We start from the raw sequence: 19,528 nt of genomic DNA, 5'->3' as shown, positions 1-19,528 counted from the left end.
TCTAGGGCTGAAACAATCGCAATTAATCGACTGAAATAATCGCCAACTAATTTAGTAATCAATTAATCGTTAAATGGAGTATTCAGATTAAAAATTATTGACGATTATTTCAATAATCGGTTAATCACAATTAATCATTTCAGGCTCATGTGTTTCCAGCTGTAATGATGAAGAAATCCCCTGTTTCAGAGGACAATTCTATTTCAAATTAGGTTTGCTAAATTAGTTGACGATTATTTCAATAACTGATTAATCGGATTAATCGCGTCAGTCTTAATCCCGATAATCGAGGCGTCCGTAAGACTGCAAGACGAGGAAATCTTGCAGTGTGATCTAGGAATAACAAACGCATGAAGCCTTCAGAGGACATCTGGAATTATACGGTTAAATTTTCAAATATTAATTGATTATAAGACTATTTTACTGGATTTTATTTTATGGTGTCAAAGTAAAAGGGGTTCAGTATGAAAAATACACACTACACTTTTGAGAAAATTTTAAAATCTAGTCTCAGGAAAATCAAGTTTGTGATTATCTGACAGTTATTCAGACAAAAGTGTTTTTGCTGAAGCAAGAAAAACCTTCAGGAAGCCTAAAGGAAGAACAGAGGAACCTCTGAAGGTTGAGTTTTGTCCTCAGACTTTGTTTTGGTCATTTTGAAACCGTCTGAAAGCGTATCTATGTTTGTTTAGCAGGTATGAAGCTCCGTTTCTCTGCAGCCAGTCTTTCTTTATCTTCTTCTCGCCTCGCTGAACGCGACAGCTTCCAGGATCAGCCGTTTGGTTTGAGCCAGCAGGTAAATATTGGCCGAATGGATGTGAAGTGAACACTTTCCACGTCTGCAGCGGGGCGCCTTAGATTAGCTTCTTTCACTCTGTGCTCCAAGGAAAAAACAGGAGCTTAGAGGAGGAGGAGGAGGAAGATTATTTTGGGTCTCCTGGTTATTTTCTTACATTTATTCCTCTCCATTCGTCCCTCTGATGGCGGCGGCCATCATCTCAGCTGGATCCGAGTCTGCTTTTCCTGCACTGCATCTTTTACTTCTGCTTTCTGTCAAACTGTTTACACTTCAGGCTGACAAAGTGACAAAACCTGCAGCGATCACAGCTTGACTTTAAGATCAGATCATTGCAATTACATCTGAGTGAATTAATAAACAAAAATTATCTGTTGATAATTGCAGACTAGTTCTCATACAAAAAAATTACATTTTTCCTGTATTTTGAGAAATGAATTCATTTATTTCATTTTCTAAGCAATAGTTTGAAATTTGTTGTATTCTTGGTGTTGGGGCTTTTTAAAAGTTGTTTATTGAACTTGAAAATGCCTCAACTTGAATGTGAAATATAACAAAACTAAATTCAAATGGTTTGATATTTGAAGACATTTTCACACGTACAAACTTCATGCCAAGATTTTACTAACTATGTTAATTTCAGTTGTTAAAAAAATACTGAATATATAAAGTATATATAAAAAGAAATTGGACTTTGTATTTTAACATTCTAAAATTGGGCCTCTGTCTCTTTAAAAACTCCTGCTCTTTCTGTAACTCCGCCTCCAGGATGTCATCCCAACATGGCTCTTTTATTAACCCTTTAACAATATTTTTAACCAGAGTTGCTCTGAGACGTAGCTGCTATAATGAGCTCAGCAGATGTGAAGTTAAACTAGGTGTCTGCTAATTGTTGCTGGCTAGTCTGCAGGAGCTGAGTGGGGGAGGAGCTTCATCCCTGAAGGCGGGGCTAGGTCCTAACAGGCATTTTCCCAAACATGCATGAAATAATCAAAGCAACATTCCAGGTCTGTTTTTGATGGGAAATAATATTATAACATAATTAAAGCTCCAATCAGTTGATTTTAGATGGTACTGCCTCTTTAAATGCAGAGGAACCGGCTGGATCATTTAGCAGCTCCTCTCTGCTGTATTATGATGCTGGAATTGATCTTCCTGATTGGCTCTAATTACACCTCAGGGAGGAAACCGAGGAAAGTACTCTTCCCTCCTTTCGGCTTTTTGAAGGATCTTGGCTCAGAGAAACCCAAACCTGGGCGAATTGTTGCTCTGCTGCTTTCATCAGAGATGTTCTACTTCCTGTTTCCTGTTAGACTAAAGGAGCGCTTTAATCACTTCCTTAAGCTAACAACAGCAGTAATGATATAAACAGCTCCTACAACTTGACGGTTGTAAGCAGAAACTATATAATAATTCTGCTTTAAGCAGCTGAGGAGATAAAATGCATATTTACAACATAAACCTGTAAAAGCGATCCAGCCTTAATTACACACGCTGCTGCGCTGCAACAATTATCCACCCATCACAGACTTTTAATTAGGTTTCGTCTCTCCTGCAGAACGCAGCGCAGCCGCAACGCCAGGCCAGAATCGACTTCCACTCCGTAATGAATCGCAGCGCTGAAATTAAACTGACGGATAATGAATCCTTTCACTTCTCCCTTCCTCTGGTCTGCAGCCTGAGGAGAGAGTCGCTGCAGACCGTTAAAGAGCCGCTCGCTGAAAGTACAGCGACTAAAGGCTCACGATTAACCATCTTTTATCCAGTTCACTGCAAAAACACAAAGTCTTACCAAGTACTTTTGGTCTAGTTTCCAGTGTAAATATCTCAGTAAAACTAACTTACAAGTAACTTTTCAGCAACGTATGAAAACTTGTTTTAAGTCAATAATTCTTAACTATTTTTGGAAAAAAGGACGTGTGGCAGAAGACATTTTCTCTGTTCATTTGTACTTTACTTAAAAGGTGACCCATTATGCATCGTGGAACAGGTTATGACATGTCTATGGCCTATTCAAAACATGTTCATTACATTTTTTTTTAACATAATCATTCTTAGAAAATAAGCTGTTAGCATAATTTGGCCTCTTGTCACTTTAAATGTAAATAAGCTGCTACTAGCCGTGCCCTCAAACTCAACGTTTACACTCACACACAAAAATAGCTGCAAACAAATGCACAATTATACAACTGCACATCTTTGAAAAGCAGAAGTGGAGCCTCCTGCACAGAGAAAAAGAAAGTAGTGGTTTCTGGATGGTAAGTCGACAACAAAACATTTGTCTTTTCCAGCAGCCATTGTATACCAGTAAAACCAGCCGCACAAATGTGCTGGAGTTCCACTTCAGTTGCTAGGTAACGGGCAAAACTCCGCTTGGGTTGCTAGGTAACGGGCAGCAGCTGCTGATTGGTAATGTTACATTATGGATGTTTTTGATACGGCTCATTTTCCAGACACCAAAAAAAAAAAAAAAAAAGACTTATTGCCATAAACAGCTTGGTGTTATTTTTTGTTTTTACATTTTGACTATTTTTAGAAGCAGTTAAGACCCAAATGGTAGAACAGAAACATGAAAAATGTGAATTTTACATAACACATCCCCTTTAAGGCCACCACTGCTGATCAGAGGAAGAAAGCAGGTGCCTACCTGGCCGTTCTGAAGCTCATTGAGGCCTTTGCACAACGTCTGGTTCTGTAAAGAAAGAGGAACACCTTCAGGAACAGAATTACTTTAAGAGATTAATATTTACTCCATAAAACCTGGTTTTATTGGCTGTTGCAGCTGCAAATGACCGGAATTAATCTACACAAGTCAACTAAGACCAGAGGAGCAAAATGTTCCCATAAATCATTCCTGAATCTCAGGAAAACGGGAGGCAGAGCAGGAGGTTGGAGCAATCAGGAAATAAAATGATTTATTTTCTCCTTCCTCCTGATGATCTCCTCCTCCTCTTCCTTTTCCTCACCCTGCGAGCTCCAAACGTCTGATCTGAAAATAAAAACTTGGTCCAGACTTTACCTTTTTATTTATTTTTTTCCTGATACGACAGTCAGGCTGATAAATTTGTTCTGTATGCATTGCTTTTCACACGGGGGAAATCTGGAAACAGCAGGGAGTTGCGGTTTGCAGAGTTCACTTCAACCGAACAGAAATCGAGGTTTGTGGGCGTACCAGAGTTCGATTACGCGATCATACCTCCCCAAACAAACCAGACTTTCTACCCAAACAGACTGGAGCTGGATTAAAGCGGACTAAACATGGCTGCTGTGAATGCAGCCTAAGACTTCCCACAATCCTCTAGAAACAAATGGCAACAAGATGGAAGTAAATATTGGTTGTTTATATTGGTCTGATGTGTTAAAATGTTAAAATCATACATCCCTCCCAATGCAAGCCCTAAAAAAGGGTTGATGTAGTCACACCAAGGGGGAAAATTTGGTAAAAACTAAAAGAACATTAGAAAAGAAAGAAACATACTAAGAAAAAAGCATTTCCATCAACAATCTACATTAAGAAGACAAAGAAGAGGCCGAGTCCAGACAAGCCGGCCTGAGGAGTAATTTCTGCCACGGGCCGAGGTGTTGGAGGTCAGAGACAGGAAACGACAGGCGGCCGTCTGATGGGTGGAGGAGGTGTAAGGAGCTGCAGGCGGAGGAAAGAGGCCGGTCCCCAGAGCGACAGCAGCATGACGACCAAACATGTGCCCACATGTCGGCGCTCAATTAGAAGTGTGGCTCACACATATTCACAGCTCCAGCAGGAGGAAGTTACAGTGAAAATGACCAGAGACTCATTCAGCTTCAGATACTGTCGCTACGCCACAAAGAACCCAAGAACTCTAAGGATTATTAGCAGGATTATTATTATCCTGATTATAACATCAGGATTATTATCTGATTATTTCCACCAAAACAGAGTTATCATGAAGACAATCACAGCCCAGGATTAAGAAAAGTTTCAGATTTTCTTCCACTGAACATCTGGTGAACTTACAGCAGAAAGGTCTCGCAAAAAAAACAAACAAACTGAAAGTTTTCCCTACAACCGCATCACACACACAAATAAAATACAATTTAGGTACTTTATAATACCTAAATTATACCAAACATGCTGGGTTTTTTTTTTAAAGAAGAGATGAACTATTTCAATAATAAAATTAATTCCTGCCGGGATCAATTCGTGGGAGATTTTCTTCTTCATGGGTTCCAATATTTTTTTTAAATCAACATAATACTAAATAAAAATAATACAACTGAGTTTTACAAAACACAATCTTTGCTACAGATCTGTATCCTGGCTTCATTTTCTACTAATGTAGAAATGAAATGGCCATAAAAATAAATCAATAAGATTACCTATATCTATCTAGGAGAGCCAACCAGATAGAGAGAAAGAGACAAAAATACAGGCAGACAGAGAAAAAGACAGAAAAGGAGAAAGAGAGACAGATGAGATATAGAGACAGGGAAGGTGAGAGACTGAGAGAAACAAAGAAAAAGCAAAAGAGAGAGACAAAAGAAAGAGATGAACCAATAGAAAGAGAGAAAGAGACAGAAAAGAGAAAGATTGAGAGACAATGAAAAAGACAGAAAGAGAGCAGAGATGAAAAGAGAAAAAGCAATAGACAGAGAGGAAGAGACAATGAAAAGAAAGAGATAAAGAGAAAAAGAGAGAAGCAATGAGACAAACAGAAGAGACGGTGGACAGAAGTGCGTTTCTTCATTAATCCTGGACATTTGACCGTCATAAAAAGCTTTTTTAATCAGCTCACGTCTTTTCAGTAGCATCTGGTCCATAATGTTCCTTCTGCAGCCAAACTCAAAGAAATGAAAGAAATGAATCTGTTCTGCAAACCAAAATCTTTTCAGACACGTTTCTAAACACCAAGATACAAACCCAATAATCTGCTCAGGGATGAATGAAGCAAATCAGCTTTTCTTTAAGAAAACTCTGTGGCCTTGCCTTCGTTTCACCTTAATGCTTCTGAACTTGAACTCTTCATACACCTTCCTGACTAAACTAAACAAACAAACCACTCACTGGTTGTTTTTCAGCCTCTGAATGACTAAAAACAGGAAAGCTTTTAAAGCCAAGGCGCCCACTCATCTTGTCTCAGCCATTCAGAGCAGGACGATTTCACCAGATTTCCCTCTTTCTTTTTGCTCCTGCCTGTTTTTCCTCTGAAACGTCAGGAAGCCGCAGACAGCAGGAAAACGGTTTGAGTTTACGGCGCGGCAGACGGGCCTCTGCAGATGACCCAGTCATTCATTTCAGCTGCAGGCAGGAAGGCGGCGACCCACTATCACACTGAAAACTAGCTTTTCATTAGCTGCAGGTAAATGAAATTGTCTTCCGTCTCTGCGGCTGAACGCGAAGGAGCAAGCACAAAAAAAATCCATTACAGGCTGGAGAGGCTGATCAGAGATCCTGCTGACAGAGTTATCTCTGATGGAGGAGAAACACCTGAGGAAGCTGTTATTATCAGACATCATTATGGAGTGAGAAACCTGTCAGCAGTCTGAACCCTGAGAAGCATAAAAACCAGATTTTGTTTTAAAAACCGGGAAGATTTCAGCGTTTCTTTGCATGATTAGGCATCAAATCAGGATGATTTCTTACAAGTGTTGACAGTATTTACAGGACATAAATCAAAACATATTTAAGTTATAAATGCATATTTAACTTCAAAATGTGTTTCCAAGCTGGGAAAAAGTTAGTGCCAATTCTCACTTTCAGGTGTTTGAGGAGTTTCTTCTAGTTCTAATCTGGGGTTTGACCAAGGAGCTGCAACATTTATAAATAAAGAGCTATTTTGCTATCAAATCACAAAAAACCTTATAATATATATGTAAATCTTGTAAATTTAGATAAATATCTAGTTTGCCAAATTTGTTGTAGTCTTTAAAGAAACAATTTTATTTCTACTTTTAGGATTTAAAATAAAAATGAACAACTTTTTAAAAAACGTTATTTGACATTTGCGGTTTTTAATGAGATTTATTTTGCTGGGCGGAGAGTAAAAACGTCTCTTTAGGTTGTAAATGTTGCAGATTCCAGGTTCCTGAAAATATTTGGAGATTTTAGAGATTTATTTTAACATCTTGCCTCTTAATGTCCAAATATGTTAAACATGGTCTGATAAATATGTGGTTTTGCATCCTTTACTGACAGATTTTTGGATTAATTTTACTGATAATCTGACATTTTTTCATGGATTTAAGACGAAGTGAATCGGATCTGGAGGTAAAAATGGACGTTGATGGGCGTAATGAGCCGCTCTGTTCAGACCTTTAACTAAAAGCCGCAGCTCTCAGCCGAAGCTCTTTCAAGCTTTTACATCATTATCATCCTGTCACTCCTGTCGGCTTCACCTGCCTGAACAATGGCTGTGAATCACACTAAAGCCATCATTTAGAAACATGGAGGTGTTAAACCTGAATCGAAACAACAGGAACGCTTCCTGGAATCCTCTCGGCGTGTTTTTGAAACCTGCAGGTGGAGTCTGTTTGCTTCGGCTTTTCTCCCACAGAAAGAGGTTTGGGAGTGAAATGGAGCCTTTGTGCTCCTCATTCAGTTTTCCAACAAGAGCAATTCCTCCCAGCTTTGATCATTTCCGTGTAATGTTCCAGCACATAATGTTTCACAGGATTCCAATTTTCACTGAACTCCGGTTTCTACTGAAGAAGCAATTTTCTGACTCAATCTCTGCAGAGTTTCTCACTGCAGCCTGAAACATTAAACACCGCTGGAAGAGATTTCATTCTCATTTCGGTTCATTTCATCAGCAGCTTTATTCCAGATCAATATCTCCCCAAAGAAACCTGCAGAAAACGAAGCTGAGTTTGGTTTGTGTAAACATTTCGGATGAAAACGTCGGCAGAGGAAATAAAAAACATAAAACTGAAGCAGGTTTCCTTCATCAAATGGTCAGAGCTGGATTAATCTGGATTAATCTGAGCCATAATCCAACTGTTCGTCCAATTAAGAGTAAAATATCTAAGATCTATTCTGTTTATAAGCAATATTATCCATTTGATTAATTCATTAAATTTACAGATATGTTTTGTTTTTCTGCTCATAAAATGACTCCAAACTCATTTATTCAAAATCTGAAAGGTTTTTAGAGCTCCTGCCTGTTCCAGTAGCCTGGTTTCAAACTGGTTTCAAACTGGTTCTGGACCAGTTTGGTTCATATGTGAGAAACTTTAGATATGACTTGAGTTTAAAGCAACCAGTGTTCTGTTTTAGATCGTCTTATTCCAGCTTAACTCTCATTTTAGTCAATTTTGGACTTTGATTTGATGCAAGTGTCTCAGATTGGTTTTAAATGACTAAGAATTGGTGTGAAGTTTCCAGGTTCAGACCAGAACTGGGCGATAATCAAATTTCTGGTTTTTAAAGATTTAATTTTTGGATAATTGTGATATTTTTTCATCAATCCACTCCTTGTGTGCAGGGCGGCCATCTTGTCTGACAAGCGTGTTTTACAGCTTCTACTTATTTGGACTTTAAATTCAGGTCAACTCTACAACGTAATAATAAAGCCTGACTACATTTTGTCTTTATTAATTACTTGAAGTCGTAATATTGCCAGAATAAAGTTGTAATATTAAGATAATGAAGCAGTAGTGTTATGGGAAGTCCAACATGAATAATAATAATAATAAAAAAACATCCAAGCTGCGTTTTTTTTCCAATGACTTTTCTCGTAACTTTAAGACGTTCTACTGGTAAAATTGTGTCTTTATTCTGCTAATATTATGACTACATTCCAGTAATTAAACATTCTCAGTTGTACGACTCACAGAAGCTACTTTTTGAAAATATTTTCTTTTATTTGTAGTTTCTTTTTTGAAAAGAAAGCAAGAGAAAAATAAAATTGTAAATCAGATCTGGTATGAAAAAAGAAAATCAAAAATGTATTTTTTTTTTATATCACCAGCGCCGGTTCATACTGGTGTTTAAATTGGGAATCCACTGGTTTCACACTGATGTTACTATTGGTTTGACCTAAAGAAACATTTTATGAACTGGTTGTGAGCTGAATTAACAACAGTAACAAATGGCTTTGTTGGTTTTATTCCAGTTTTAGTCATGGACTAGACCGCCTCAGACCTTAAAATTGGTCTTCAGCCAGTTCTGAGCTCACTTTAGAACTTGGTGTTGGCTGGTTACGGACATATATCAGACCTGGATTGGATTGTTCAGACAGTGATGGTGAGTTCAGGGTCCGGCGCTCCAGTCCGTCTTTTGTAACTAAATCTGCTGCAGGACAAATGCAGCGCTGCATGACTGCTGCAGATGAAACGCCCGCTGCTGTTTACTGCGGCTTGTTCTGGCTCCTCCAGTCTAACAACTCCTCATCACTGCAGAGAACGAGTCTAGTTATATTTGGCACGTTGCTACGGAAACCAGCTTTTCTTTGAACAGTTGTTGCCTCTTCCTTGACGGCGGGGAATAAAAATTGCGCCGAAGCGCCGCTCTGACGTGGAGCCGTGTGGCGCCGAAGCCAACTGCGTCTGCGCCACACACATCCAGGGACAACGCTCAGGAAAAACCACGGCGCCTGAAGGCAGCAGCGCCACTTCAGCTCGCTCTGAATAATTGGGTTAATTTGGCCGTTTAGGCTGATGGCGCCCCAGGATGGTGACAAAACGTCCACAGCAGCAAAAACACAAAAAAGTAAAGTTGGCTGCAGACGAACTCGCTCTCTCAGGCACTTTTTCCCCCAAACTCCATTTATTTTTAATTGCTTTTCACTGTTTGTCTGTATCTTTGTGTCTGTGCAGCTCTCGATAAGCAAGCCAGTAATAGGGAATTAATTTGAACGCTTTCACAGGAAGAAAACTTACTGGCTGCTGATTTTAATTCATCTTTATTCAGCTCACACACAAAAAATAGCCTCATTCTGCTGCTTTCATTGGTTTTCTCACATTTCCATGGAGCGGCAAACAAAGCAGCTGGCGTCCCAGGCGGACTGCGTGTAGAAACACAATGTGTGTCAGAGGGCAGAGAGGGCGCATCGCCTCGTCTGAGCTCAGGGTTAAATGAGTCCAGGAGAAGAAACACTGCGAGCTCAGAGCGGTTTATCACCAGCTGAACAAACGTCTGCAGCAGCAAACAGCTGGAAATGCATTCAGCCTCTGGATTATTGATATATTAGAAATATAACCACCTTTAATGCAAACATTGGATGTCTTATTCAATGGAAAAGATGGTTAAAAACAGTCAAGAAAATGGCTGCTGGAAAAGACAACTGTATTGTTGCTGATTTATCATCTAGAAACCACTTGCTGCATTATTGTTGGTTGTGCAGGAGGCTCTACAAATGCTTGTTAAAGATATATGGTTCAATAATTGTGCATGTATTTGTAGCTAGTTTCATGTTTGAGTGTAAACATTGAGTTGGGGGGATAGAAGATAGAAGACTCTGAACACAACTTCCTTCTTCACAAAATGTAAACAAAACTGGAGCGGCGTCAGGTTTTAGCGGTTGTAGGATTTCTCTTTAGTCTTTGGTAAAAGGTTATGAGCCATTTCTCTTGCTAACACTAGACTCAGACGTTTGTTTTGGTTCTATTTGCCCAGAATGTCCTGCGCTGCAGTCCACTCCCTGCTTTAGGAGAGGGGTCCGGTCCACTGCGTTCACACCGCACCAGAGTTCACTTCAACTGAACCAAACCGAGGCGGACCAGAGTTCATTTTTTACAGTGTTGGATCACAGTCACACCTCCACAAACGAACCAGACTTTCTAAACAAACAAACTAGAGCTAGATTAAAGCAGACTAAACAGGACTGGTGTGAGTGAAACCTTCCTCTCGGTCCAAATCCAGAATCAAAAGTAAAAATCACTTTGATTTCTCCAACTTCCTTTTTAAACCGCCTCAAAGACTCTGAAAATAAACTTTAAAACACGTTGCCTGGGTAACAGCTTCCACACTGACAAGTTTTGGGATCAGAAGTGAGAGAACTTAACGACAATAAAAACAGATTTTTTGTTTCAGACCAGCCGGCTGCCGGTCAGAACCAATCGGGCTGATTTGGGTCAGCAGCCAAATTCTAGATTTAGACTCCGGGACGTTTTCCAGAATATTCCATATCAACACGGCTTCAAACATCAAACGCCAACGACTGAGTGAAGTTCCTCCATCATCAAAATATTCCAGCATCCATGAGCATCCTCAGTCTGTTGCCATGGAAACGGCGTAGCATCTCACCAGTCGGTCCATTCTTCCCTCCTTTTTTCCTCCTCAATATCAGGCTTGATGCGTTTACATGCACTCAGTTAAAATAGGAGAAATGACTTCCTGGTTGATTTTCCTGCCCCCCATCCTGCCTCAGATCTCCCATCATCAGTCTTCCTCTTCCTCCTCCTCTTCTTGCTGCTGAGAGTCATCACTCTCGTCGACCTCGTCGAGGAAAAACAAATTAAAGTCCCGTTCGTTACGCAGCGCTCTTTGTTAGCCGCCAACAACCAGAGCAAGGACATGCCCCCCCCCCCACCTTCACACCTCACCCCCTCTCCCAAACATCACCCCCCTCTTCCTCGCCTGCAAACACACATTTTAACCGTTTGAAGACGACAAACTGCTCTTCCTCCGACGCTGCAGCTCATAAATACTCCAGAATCAGTTCAGAAGGTGAGATTTCACATCCAGCTGCTTTTCGTCACAGGAATATTAAAACAAATAAAAAACCCAGAGTCTCAATTATTCAACATCAACTACTTGTCTGTTTTTAACCAGAAATTTGCTGATATTACCAGAAAAGAAGACAAAAAAACACCAAAACAGGCTTTTATCCTGTGGTTTGCTGTAGCTTCCTGCAAAAATATTCACAGTAGGGCTTTAATTGTAACAAATGTACTGGATAATAAATAGTAATGGTTGCGACAAACAATAATATTGTTGTATAGATACCATTTAAGTAACATATTGCTTTATCAAAGACAATAAACTTAAATTTTGTAAGTAACATTTACAGGAAGATGTTTTTATTATCTAAAATAAACCAAAAGCAACACATAAAACAGAAACAAAATTATCCTGGAATATTGAGGCAATAATGGCTTAGTCAAAGTCCAGACCCAAGTCCAATTAAAAATCGGTGGTTGGTGGTACTGTTGCCTAGCAACATAAAAGTCTTGAATCCCAGTCTCTCAGGTCTCAACAATTGCTTGCTCACATATTGCTTTAAATCGATCAAATCAAAGCAGTTTTTATCTGTTTGCTGCCAAATTACATCAACGATCGCACAAATTCATGCAAAAATCAACAGATTTCTGTTTTTTATCGCGTGAATGTATATTTAAGTTATCTGCAAATTTTCCACAAAAACGGTTGAACACATTTAGTTTAAGCGATGCCAACTCCAACCTGCAGGTGGCAGTATTTCGTTCTTCTACTTCTGCTCCTCAGCCTGTCAAATTATCATCCATTAGCGAATTTACAGTCATATTTGTATGACTGTAAATTCACATTTACAGTCATACAAATATCGCAAAAATTCTTGCAAATATTCCTAAAGTAGCTCCACAAAAATCAAGATTTAGATTGCAAAAAAAAAAAAGAAAACCATAAAATCCTGGAGGGAGCCAAAGATGTTCAATTTTATTTAATTTCAAGAAGTACTCAATGAATGGAGAGATGACTATTTATTAATATTTAAACATTTTGTAATGGGTTTTACCATTTACATTCTGGCAGAACTGACCCTTTAAGAGCATTTAAGATCTTCATTTGACCCAAAATAAAAATGTTGTTTAACTTTGGGAATTACTCCTAAATCAAGGCATCAAAAATCATAATTATGAGATAAACTAAAAGAGAAATCATCAATAATAAAAAACAAGGAGGGGTTCGTTATTTCCTAAAAAGCTGGAAAATACGATTTTGAAGGAATTATTAGAACTAACTGGATCCAAACAGTCTTCAATGATTCATGGAAACCAGATAACCTGATCCCAGAGCAGCCAAAGCTGCTTCACTCAACCAGAAGGACAAAGATTCAAGGCAACAGTCGTGTTCTCTGGAGGATAAAAGCAGAATGATTCGAGCAGCTCTGTGTGTGTTCAGGCCTTGAACACGTCAGCATTTAAACACTGTGCCTGCTGCTTTTGTTAAATACGACTCCAAGTCGACTGTTTCTGCTGCCGTTCAGTTACCAGGCAACTTGGCTGCACACTTTAAGAGACGTGATTAAGCAAATGGATTATTTTCCCTCTGAAGAACGATTCACCTCCATTCTGTTGGTTCCTCCCCTAAATCTGACCTCAGTTCAGAGGATCGGCCTTAAACCAGGAGAGAAATATGGTCCTGTTGCATTCAGACAAGAGAGACGGTGATGATTTGCAGGGCAACAGCAGATCTACTAGAGTAGCTTCAAATGGAAATTGTAAGGTTCCCTTTCGAAGAATCACTTTTGCTCAAAGTGCTCTGTCCGTGAGAGGATCTGCAGTTTGGAACTCACTTCCTGTTGATTTAAAGTCTGTAACCAGTTTCAGCATGTTTAAGAAGCAAACAAAACTCTGGTTATGTCAAAAACAGAACTGTACCCACTTTTGATGTTTCATGTTTCACTGTTTCGATTATTATTTTAACTTTTAGAGGTTTGTTTTTTTTAAAAAGCCCATCTAGGGACAAGTGCTGCGAATTAGCTGTTGCTATTGCACTATGACGTAAACATGGGACTGCTGTTTTGTTCAGTTTGTCTATGTCGCTGTATGTCTGTCCCTACCAAATAAACCAATTAAATTAAATTAAAATTATTTACAGACTTTTAAAGCATGGCCGTTATTAATAGAGGCAGAACAGGAAACTGAATCATGCCATCTTCTGGCTGCAGCAGAGAGAGAAGAGGCTGCTGCTCTGATCCACAACGAGTTCAGCCTGGATCAACAGAACCAAGACTCTGCAAACATCAACAGCAGCCTGGTTTAAGATGGGCGGCCATGTTGGAATGATTTATCCCAACGGTGTCCAAACTTTATGTCACATGGGTCAAAAGTCTCAGAGTCAAAACTGCGGAGGAGAAATTACAATCTGGAACAAAACAATTCTGAATTCTAAGAAAAACAGTTGGAATCCTGGGATTTAAGTCCGAATTCTGAGGTTAAAGTGAAAAATTCTGACATTAAAGTCAAAATTCTTTTTACTTTTTTCAGTAGCCCTAATCTTTACTAAAACAACTTTAAACATGAATACTTAGGATGGCGTATTAACGCCATTGTAGATAGAAAAAAAAACAATGAGTACATTTCTGTCAAAAAAACTATTAGTTTTATTAGTATTATTCTTGAACTGAAGTTCAAGGAAAAACTGAGCATCTTACTAAGGTTCGCAGAAATGCTAAAAGTCTCCAGCCAACAGGCAGGAGCAAGCTTGTTTTTAGCTTTAATATATAAAACTGTTTTAGCTTTAATTTTTTAAAGATGCAGCATCACAGAGAATCAATCAGAATGTGGAAGTGTTTGCACGAAGACTCGCTGTGCAGCTTTGTGGTTTTAAGCGACTAAAAACAGAGAAACTGATCAGAAAGCGTCTGCAGAGGAAACAATGTCCAGAATTTTAGTCTGTTTATATCAGGTAACAAATACTTAAAACTGGAAATGTTAAAAAAGTTTAGATTGATGTCCTCAATGCTGCATTTTCACTGTTACAGTTCAACCATTTTTTCATTCCAAGTTACAGTTCCGTTCGCGGCGGCCATTTTGGGCCCGACCCGCTCCCATCCCGTCCTCTCCGGCAGGTTTCCCTCTTTGGAGCGCCGACTCCAGCTGGAGCGCTGACTCACAGGTCAGCGCAACCCGGCAGGAAGAACTGAAGCTGAACGCCTGATATTTTTAGGTGAGTGACTCACAGAATCACTTTTTTTTCTTCCTCTCTTTCACATTTTCACTCCGAACCTGACAGCAAACGTCTCAGCAGAGATCCAGCTGTGGATTTACTGCCTGGTCAACACAGCTGGAGCTGAGGGACAATTAATTACACATATAACAGGTTTCACTACAGCTCTGTCAGAGAAAACACCAGACGGAGAATTTAGAGACATTACTGCAAGGTTTTCCAGACTTATCTAAAGTCAATGCTTTAATACCAGGATAAAAATCGGATGAAAATCAAAACTGTGGAATAAAATCAGGATAAAAAAGGAACAAAAACTATTTAAAATAAAAACGAGGGTAAAAAAAAAGGTTAGAAGGTGTAGAAAAAAGTAGAATCTATCCAGAGCAAAATCTGGGAGAATAAAAAATAATTACTAAAAGAAAACTGGGATAAATTATAACAAACAGGGACAAAAATCTGAATAAAACTTAGACTAAAAATTTGGATGAACTGGAATAAACAGAATAGAATAAAAGTAAAAATTAAAATAAACCAGAAATAAAAATAATAATAAAAAAGTATTCAGGATGAAAGTAAAAATTGTAGTAAATCATAATAAAAAAATAAAATTAATTAGGATGAAAGCAAAAAATAAACCAGAATTTAAAAGATAAATAAATAAATAAATAAATAAGACAGGATAAAATCAGGGTAAAACTTGAGTAAACGGAGACAAAACTATGTTTAAAAAAATCTGTAAAATAAGGACAAAAATAATGGAATCAGAAAAAAAAAAATCTATTAAACGCTGAGTCATACTAAGAATTAGGATCAAATTTGAAAATAAAGATTAATAAAAGTGGGATCTGAGCAGGATAAATAAATCAGCATCAATGTTTTAAGCTCTAAAGCCGAGTTCTGCAGACAGACTGTCGGCACTCCAAGCAGTTCTTCATCACACCTTCATCCGCTCATCAATAACAAACATTGGAGCAGAAAGAGTTTGCCTCACTGGTTTACAGCCACAGCTCTGGGACTGGGACCAGGAGAACCAATTCCAGGCAGAAACGGACCAAAATATGGAGAGGCAGGAGAGAAACGGACGTTTCCTCAAGAAGAAGAAGAAAAGTGAAGTGCTGGTCGAGACGCTGGAGGAACGTCCAGAGTAAAAACCTTCACCACAAACTACAACCAAGTACTGAATCAAAGGAACGCTTTCTCAAAACGCTTAGTAAAACGCTTTCATTGTCACAAACATCAACCAAACATGCAGAAAAAACATTACAAATTAAGTCAATCTACGGAGAGCAGACATCGTTTTACTAGGTTAGGTAAATCTTTGTTAGAAAAAGTTTCCCAATATTAACTTTGTTGAGGACATTGAGCAGGAAATGCCTTAAATGAGCCGTTAGGCTGGAAGTGGGGAAAGTGGGCGGAGCTACTCAACGTTTTAACTCCAGTCCAGGCTGCAAACTACAGCAGCAGCACTACCGAATGTCTTATAAGGGTGACCAAACCAGGCCAGTAGAAATCTTAGGCTAAAAAAAAAAATCTAATTATCTATGTAATATTTATCTCTGTAAATATATACATATTTTTATGTCTTCATTGAAGAAGAGAACTCTGTATGACTCTGGAGGGGGCCAATAAGGTGGCCAGCGTTTTTCAATAGGGGGGCCACGGCCACCCTTGACCCCCCATTTGGGGACGCCACTGGCAAACTAAAGATTTTGATAAAAATATTACTGCTATGGATCAAATATTTGCTACCAAAATACCTTTACCAGAACAAAAACATAAAAAAGTTTAGGAAAAACTTAAGGTTTTCTGCAGGTTGTTAAAAATGCATATTTTGTTGCATTTATGTTAAAATGAAAATAGCTCAAAGTTAAAAACAAAGTGTAAAAGAACAAAGCGGTGTTCAGTGAAATCAGAGGCGTTATTAGCGTCTCAGGAGGAGATCGGATCAGAACCAGGAAACACTGCGGTGGTAAGTCGTTACTCGGCCCTTTTCCAGGCCGTGTTTGTACGGCTGCCGCTTTGATTAAAGGGATTTCAGAGCTTAGATTTCACACAGACCCGAGCAGCATTATCAGCATTAAAGCAGCGACGCCTGGAGCCACGCTGGAGATCAGATTGAAGAGGGGACGGCAGGATTAGACGCTCCTAGGCGCAGACCTGACGGCTCATGGCGGCTTACTGGAGGCGTGATCCCAGAGTCGCCACGGAGATCCCTCCATCTCCTTAACATCTGATCCTAGATCAGATCCCGGTCAGCGGGGGGGAGGACAACATCATGGAGACTTTTGTCCAAAAACTGATTTCAAGTTTCAGATTTTTGATGAGTCAGCAGAATTCCAGGTTCTTAATGTTTAAATTCACTGACATTTCCACACTTTGCTATTACCAGGCAGGTGACCCCGTGACCTTTCACTGAGAGAAGGAGTCCCAGTGGACCTGCAGGGTGATGGAGGACAACAACCTGGATGGGACGGCGTCTCCCAGTCTGGTCCTGATGTCCCAGAGAGGCTTTGAGCTCAAAGTGGGAAAATATTTAAAACTAAAACAAATAAAACCGTCAACAAATGTGCAGAAAATTCACACATTCAAAGCAGCAACACCTTAATACGACAGTTTGATAAAATATTATAATTTTCTAATTAATGAATCAAACATAAATGTTTAAGTTCGCCAAGAGGTGAAAAATTATTCTGTAATAAAAAAAGTGTTGTTTTTCGTTAGGTTCAAGTATAATTTTTATTACAATTTTGTTTTTATTAAAATAGAACATAAAATTAAAAGTCAGTTGTAAGTTGTTTTTTTTCAGTTGCAAGTTTTAATTTATTTTAAACTAAAGCTAAAATATTAAAAAATTTTCAACTGAGCTGATGTGCAGCATAAAAAGATGAAAAAACATGAAACTTTGCTTTTTAGAAAAGTAACTGTTTGACATTTATAAAATGGAATAATTCAGTTAAAATATTCAGTTGAGACAAATTAGAATTTCAGACCCAATTTTGGCTTTTTTTAGCTGAATTAATAAGAGATTTCTGTTTGCAAAGCGAGTGAAAAACTCAGACTGAGATCCACTTCAGCTCCGATCCGGCCTGATCAATTTTTCAAACGGGCTTTGAAGTGAGCCTTGATGAACTCCGTCGTCTACGAACCAGCAAACAGAAACACTCCCTTCTAAATTAAACATTTTCCTGCAGCTACTTTGAAGTTTAGTTGTGTCTAAAAAGAAAAATTATGCAGTTTTTTTTTAAAATCACATAAAGCTCATGGCTGAAAATCAGAGCTGGATGTCAGCAGGCGTCCGATTTGTGAAATGGTTTCCATAACAAAGACTAATCAAGACAAACACTCAGGGGCTTTCTTCTTGCTTTGTTACTTCTTCTCTATAATTGACCTCTTTCTGCTGATGTGTGTTTAGCTGGCAGAGAGACTCCATTGTTGGCTCCAGAAAAAGCCTTAATGAACACGAACACACACACACACACCAAAAAGCTCATCACAACACAGAAAATGAGGGCTGAGAAGGAACCAGCTGCAGAAAGACAAAAAACAATCCTGGTTTCTCTTTACACACAAACCAAAGAAATTATTTTTTACATAAAATATAAAAATCAAAATAAAAGAGTTTTGCATCGTTTTATAATTTAGAATAAATATTCCACATATTATAGGAGACAAAACCCATTTGTTTGATGCACATATTTATTTTGTTATAAAAAAATATATTTTTTTCTATTTTGAATTTTAAAAAGTACAAAAAATTTTTATCTTACTAATTTTTTTCTAAAGTATTAAAGCATAGTATAATCATTTACTTATCTTATTTCATTTTTGACTAAGAAAAAATAAATAAAAGTTACTATATTTTTAAATATATTTTTATTTTTTAGATTTCTGACTTTTAAAAAATCAAAACCAAATTATTTAAACTAAATCATTTTAAATAAATAGTATTTGAACTGTAGATTGAAGGTGACTTTCAAATAAATTGACCAACTTTAGGTAGATTAAACCATCTGTTAGCGTTTCATGGCTAAAGTAGCTTTAAAATCACCAAACTACAGAACAAAGTGACAAATGAGTGAAATCAGAGAGGATACAAGTAACAGTGCTGAAATCCAGGACAGGAAAGGCGATGAAAACGTGGCTGCAGCCGTTAGGAGATAAAGTAACACCATAATTAGCGGGAAAATTCGTTTAGCATCTTTTAATGGTTTCTGGGTAATTACACATTTATTAAACCCATCAGGAGGATCAGCTGATTCAGCAGCTTTAGAGACAAACGTCCAGCTGGTTTTAAAACAATAAACTTGGTTTTAACTGCTGGAACAAGCGTAGAATGGGGTCAGGAGGAGCCTCCGCTCCCCAAAGCGCTGCGCTGCATGTTTAATCAGGCTGACCTCTTTAGTTCAGAGGATGAATAAAAAATTAAAGACGAGCCAGAAAACTTTCCCTCTCCGGCTGCCGGATCGTGGAGACTGACGCTGCAGCGCAGACTGCTGCTGCTGCCTTCAGCTGAAGACGAGTTTTCATTCCTCAAAGCAGCAGCTTCAACAACCTCACTTCCTGTTCGGGAAGGTCAGCACATCGAGGAAAACAGAACCGGTTTCTGATCTGAACTTTAACCTTTTTTTAAGCTTCCTGCCTAAAAGTGGATGATTCTAATTCTTTTGTATGGCGGCCATCTTGGCCAGGTCTCTGTTCCAAGAGATTTATGTCAGTGACACTCAAATTAAAATTATCACAAAAAAGTTATTAAATTACAAAATATAGATATATATCAAATATGATCCATCAGAAATCTGCTCTCATGAAAATCTTCAAGATTCTGGGTAAGAAAAGGAATCTGTTCAATCAAGAATCTGTTCAGATATAGGAATCAATTCAGATTT

The 19,528-nt window shown here is 38.5% G+C and overlaps 1 protein-coding gene across 3 annotated transcripts in view; it reads right to left on the bottom strand.

The window, feature by feature from the left end:
* phf21b (PHD finger protein 21B) overlaps nucleotides 1–19,528 on the bottom strand; it is a 62,567-nt gene that overhangs the window by 25,403 nt on the left and 17,636 nt on the right. For all 3 annotated transcript variants that reach the window (XM_032589761.1, XM_032589762.1, XM_032589763.1), the window contains exon 2: nucleotides 3,444–3,488. In XM_032589761.1, coding sequence (XP_032445652.1) covers nucleotides 3,444–3,488 — 45 coding nt within the window. The remainder of the gene's footprint in view (nucleotides 1–3,443; nucleotides 3,489–19,528) is intronic.

Source organism: Xiphophorus hellerii, chromosome 17 (assembly GCF_003331165.1).
Source record: "Xiphophorus hellerii strain 12219 chromosome 17, Xiphophorus_hellerii-4.1, whole genome shotgun sequence".
NCBI lineage: Eukaryota > Metazoa > Chordata > Actinopteri > Cyprinodontiformes > Poeciliidae > Xiphophorus > Xiphophorus hellerii.
This window is presented reverse-complemented; position numbering and strand designations above follow the sequence as displayed.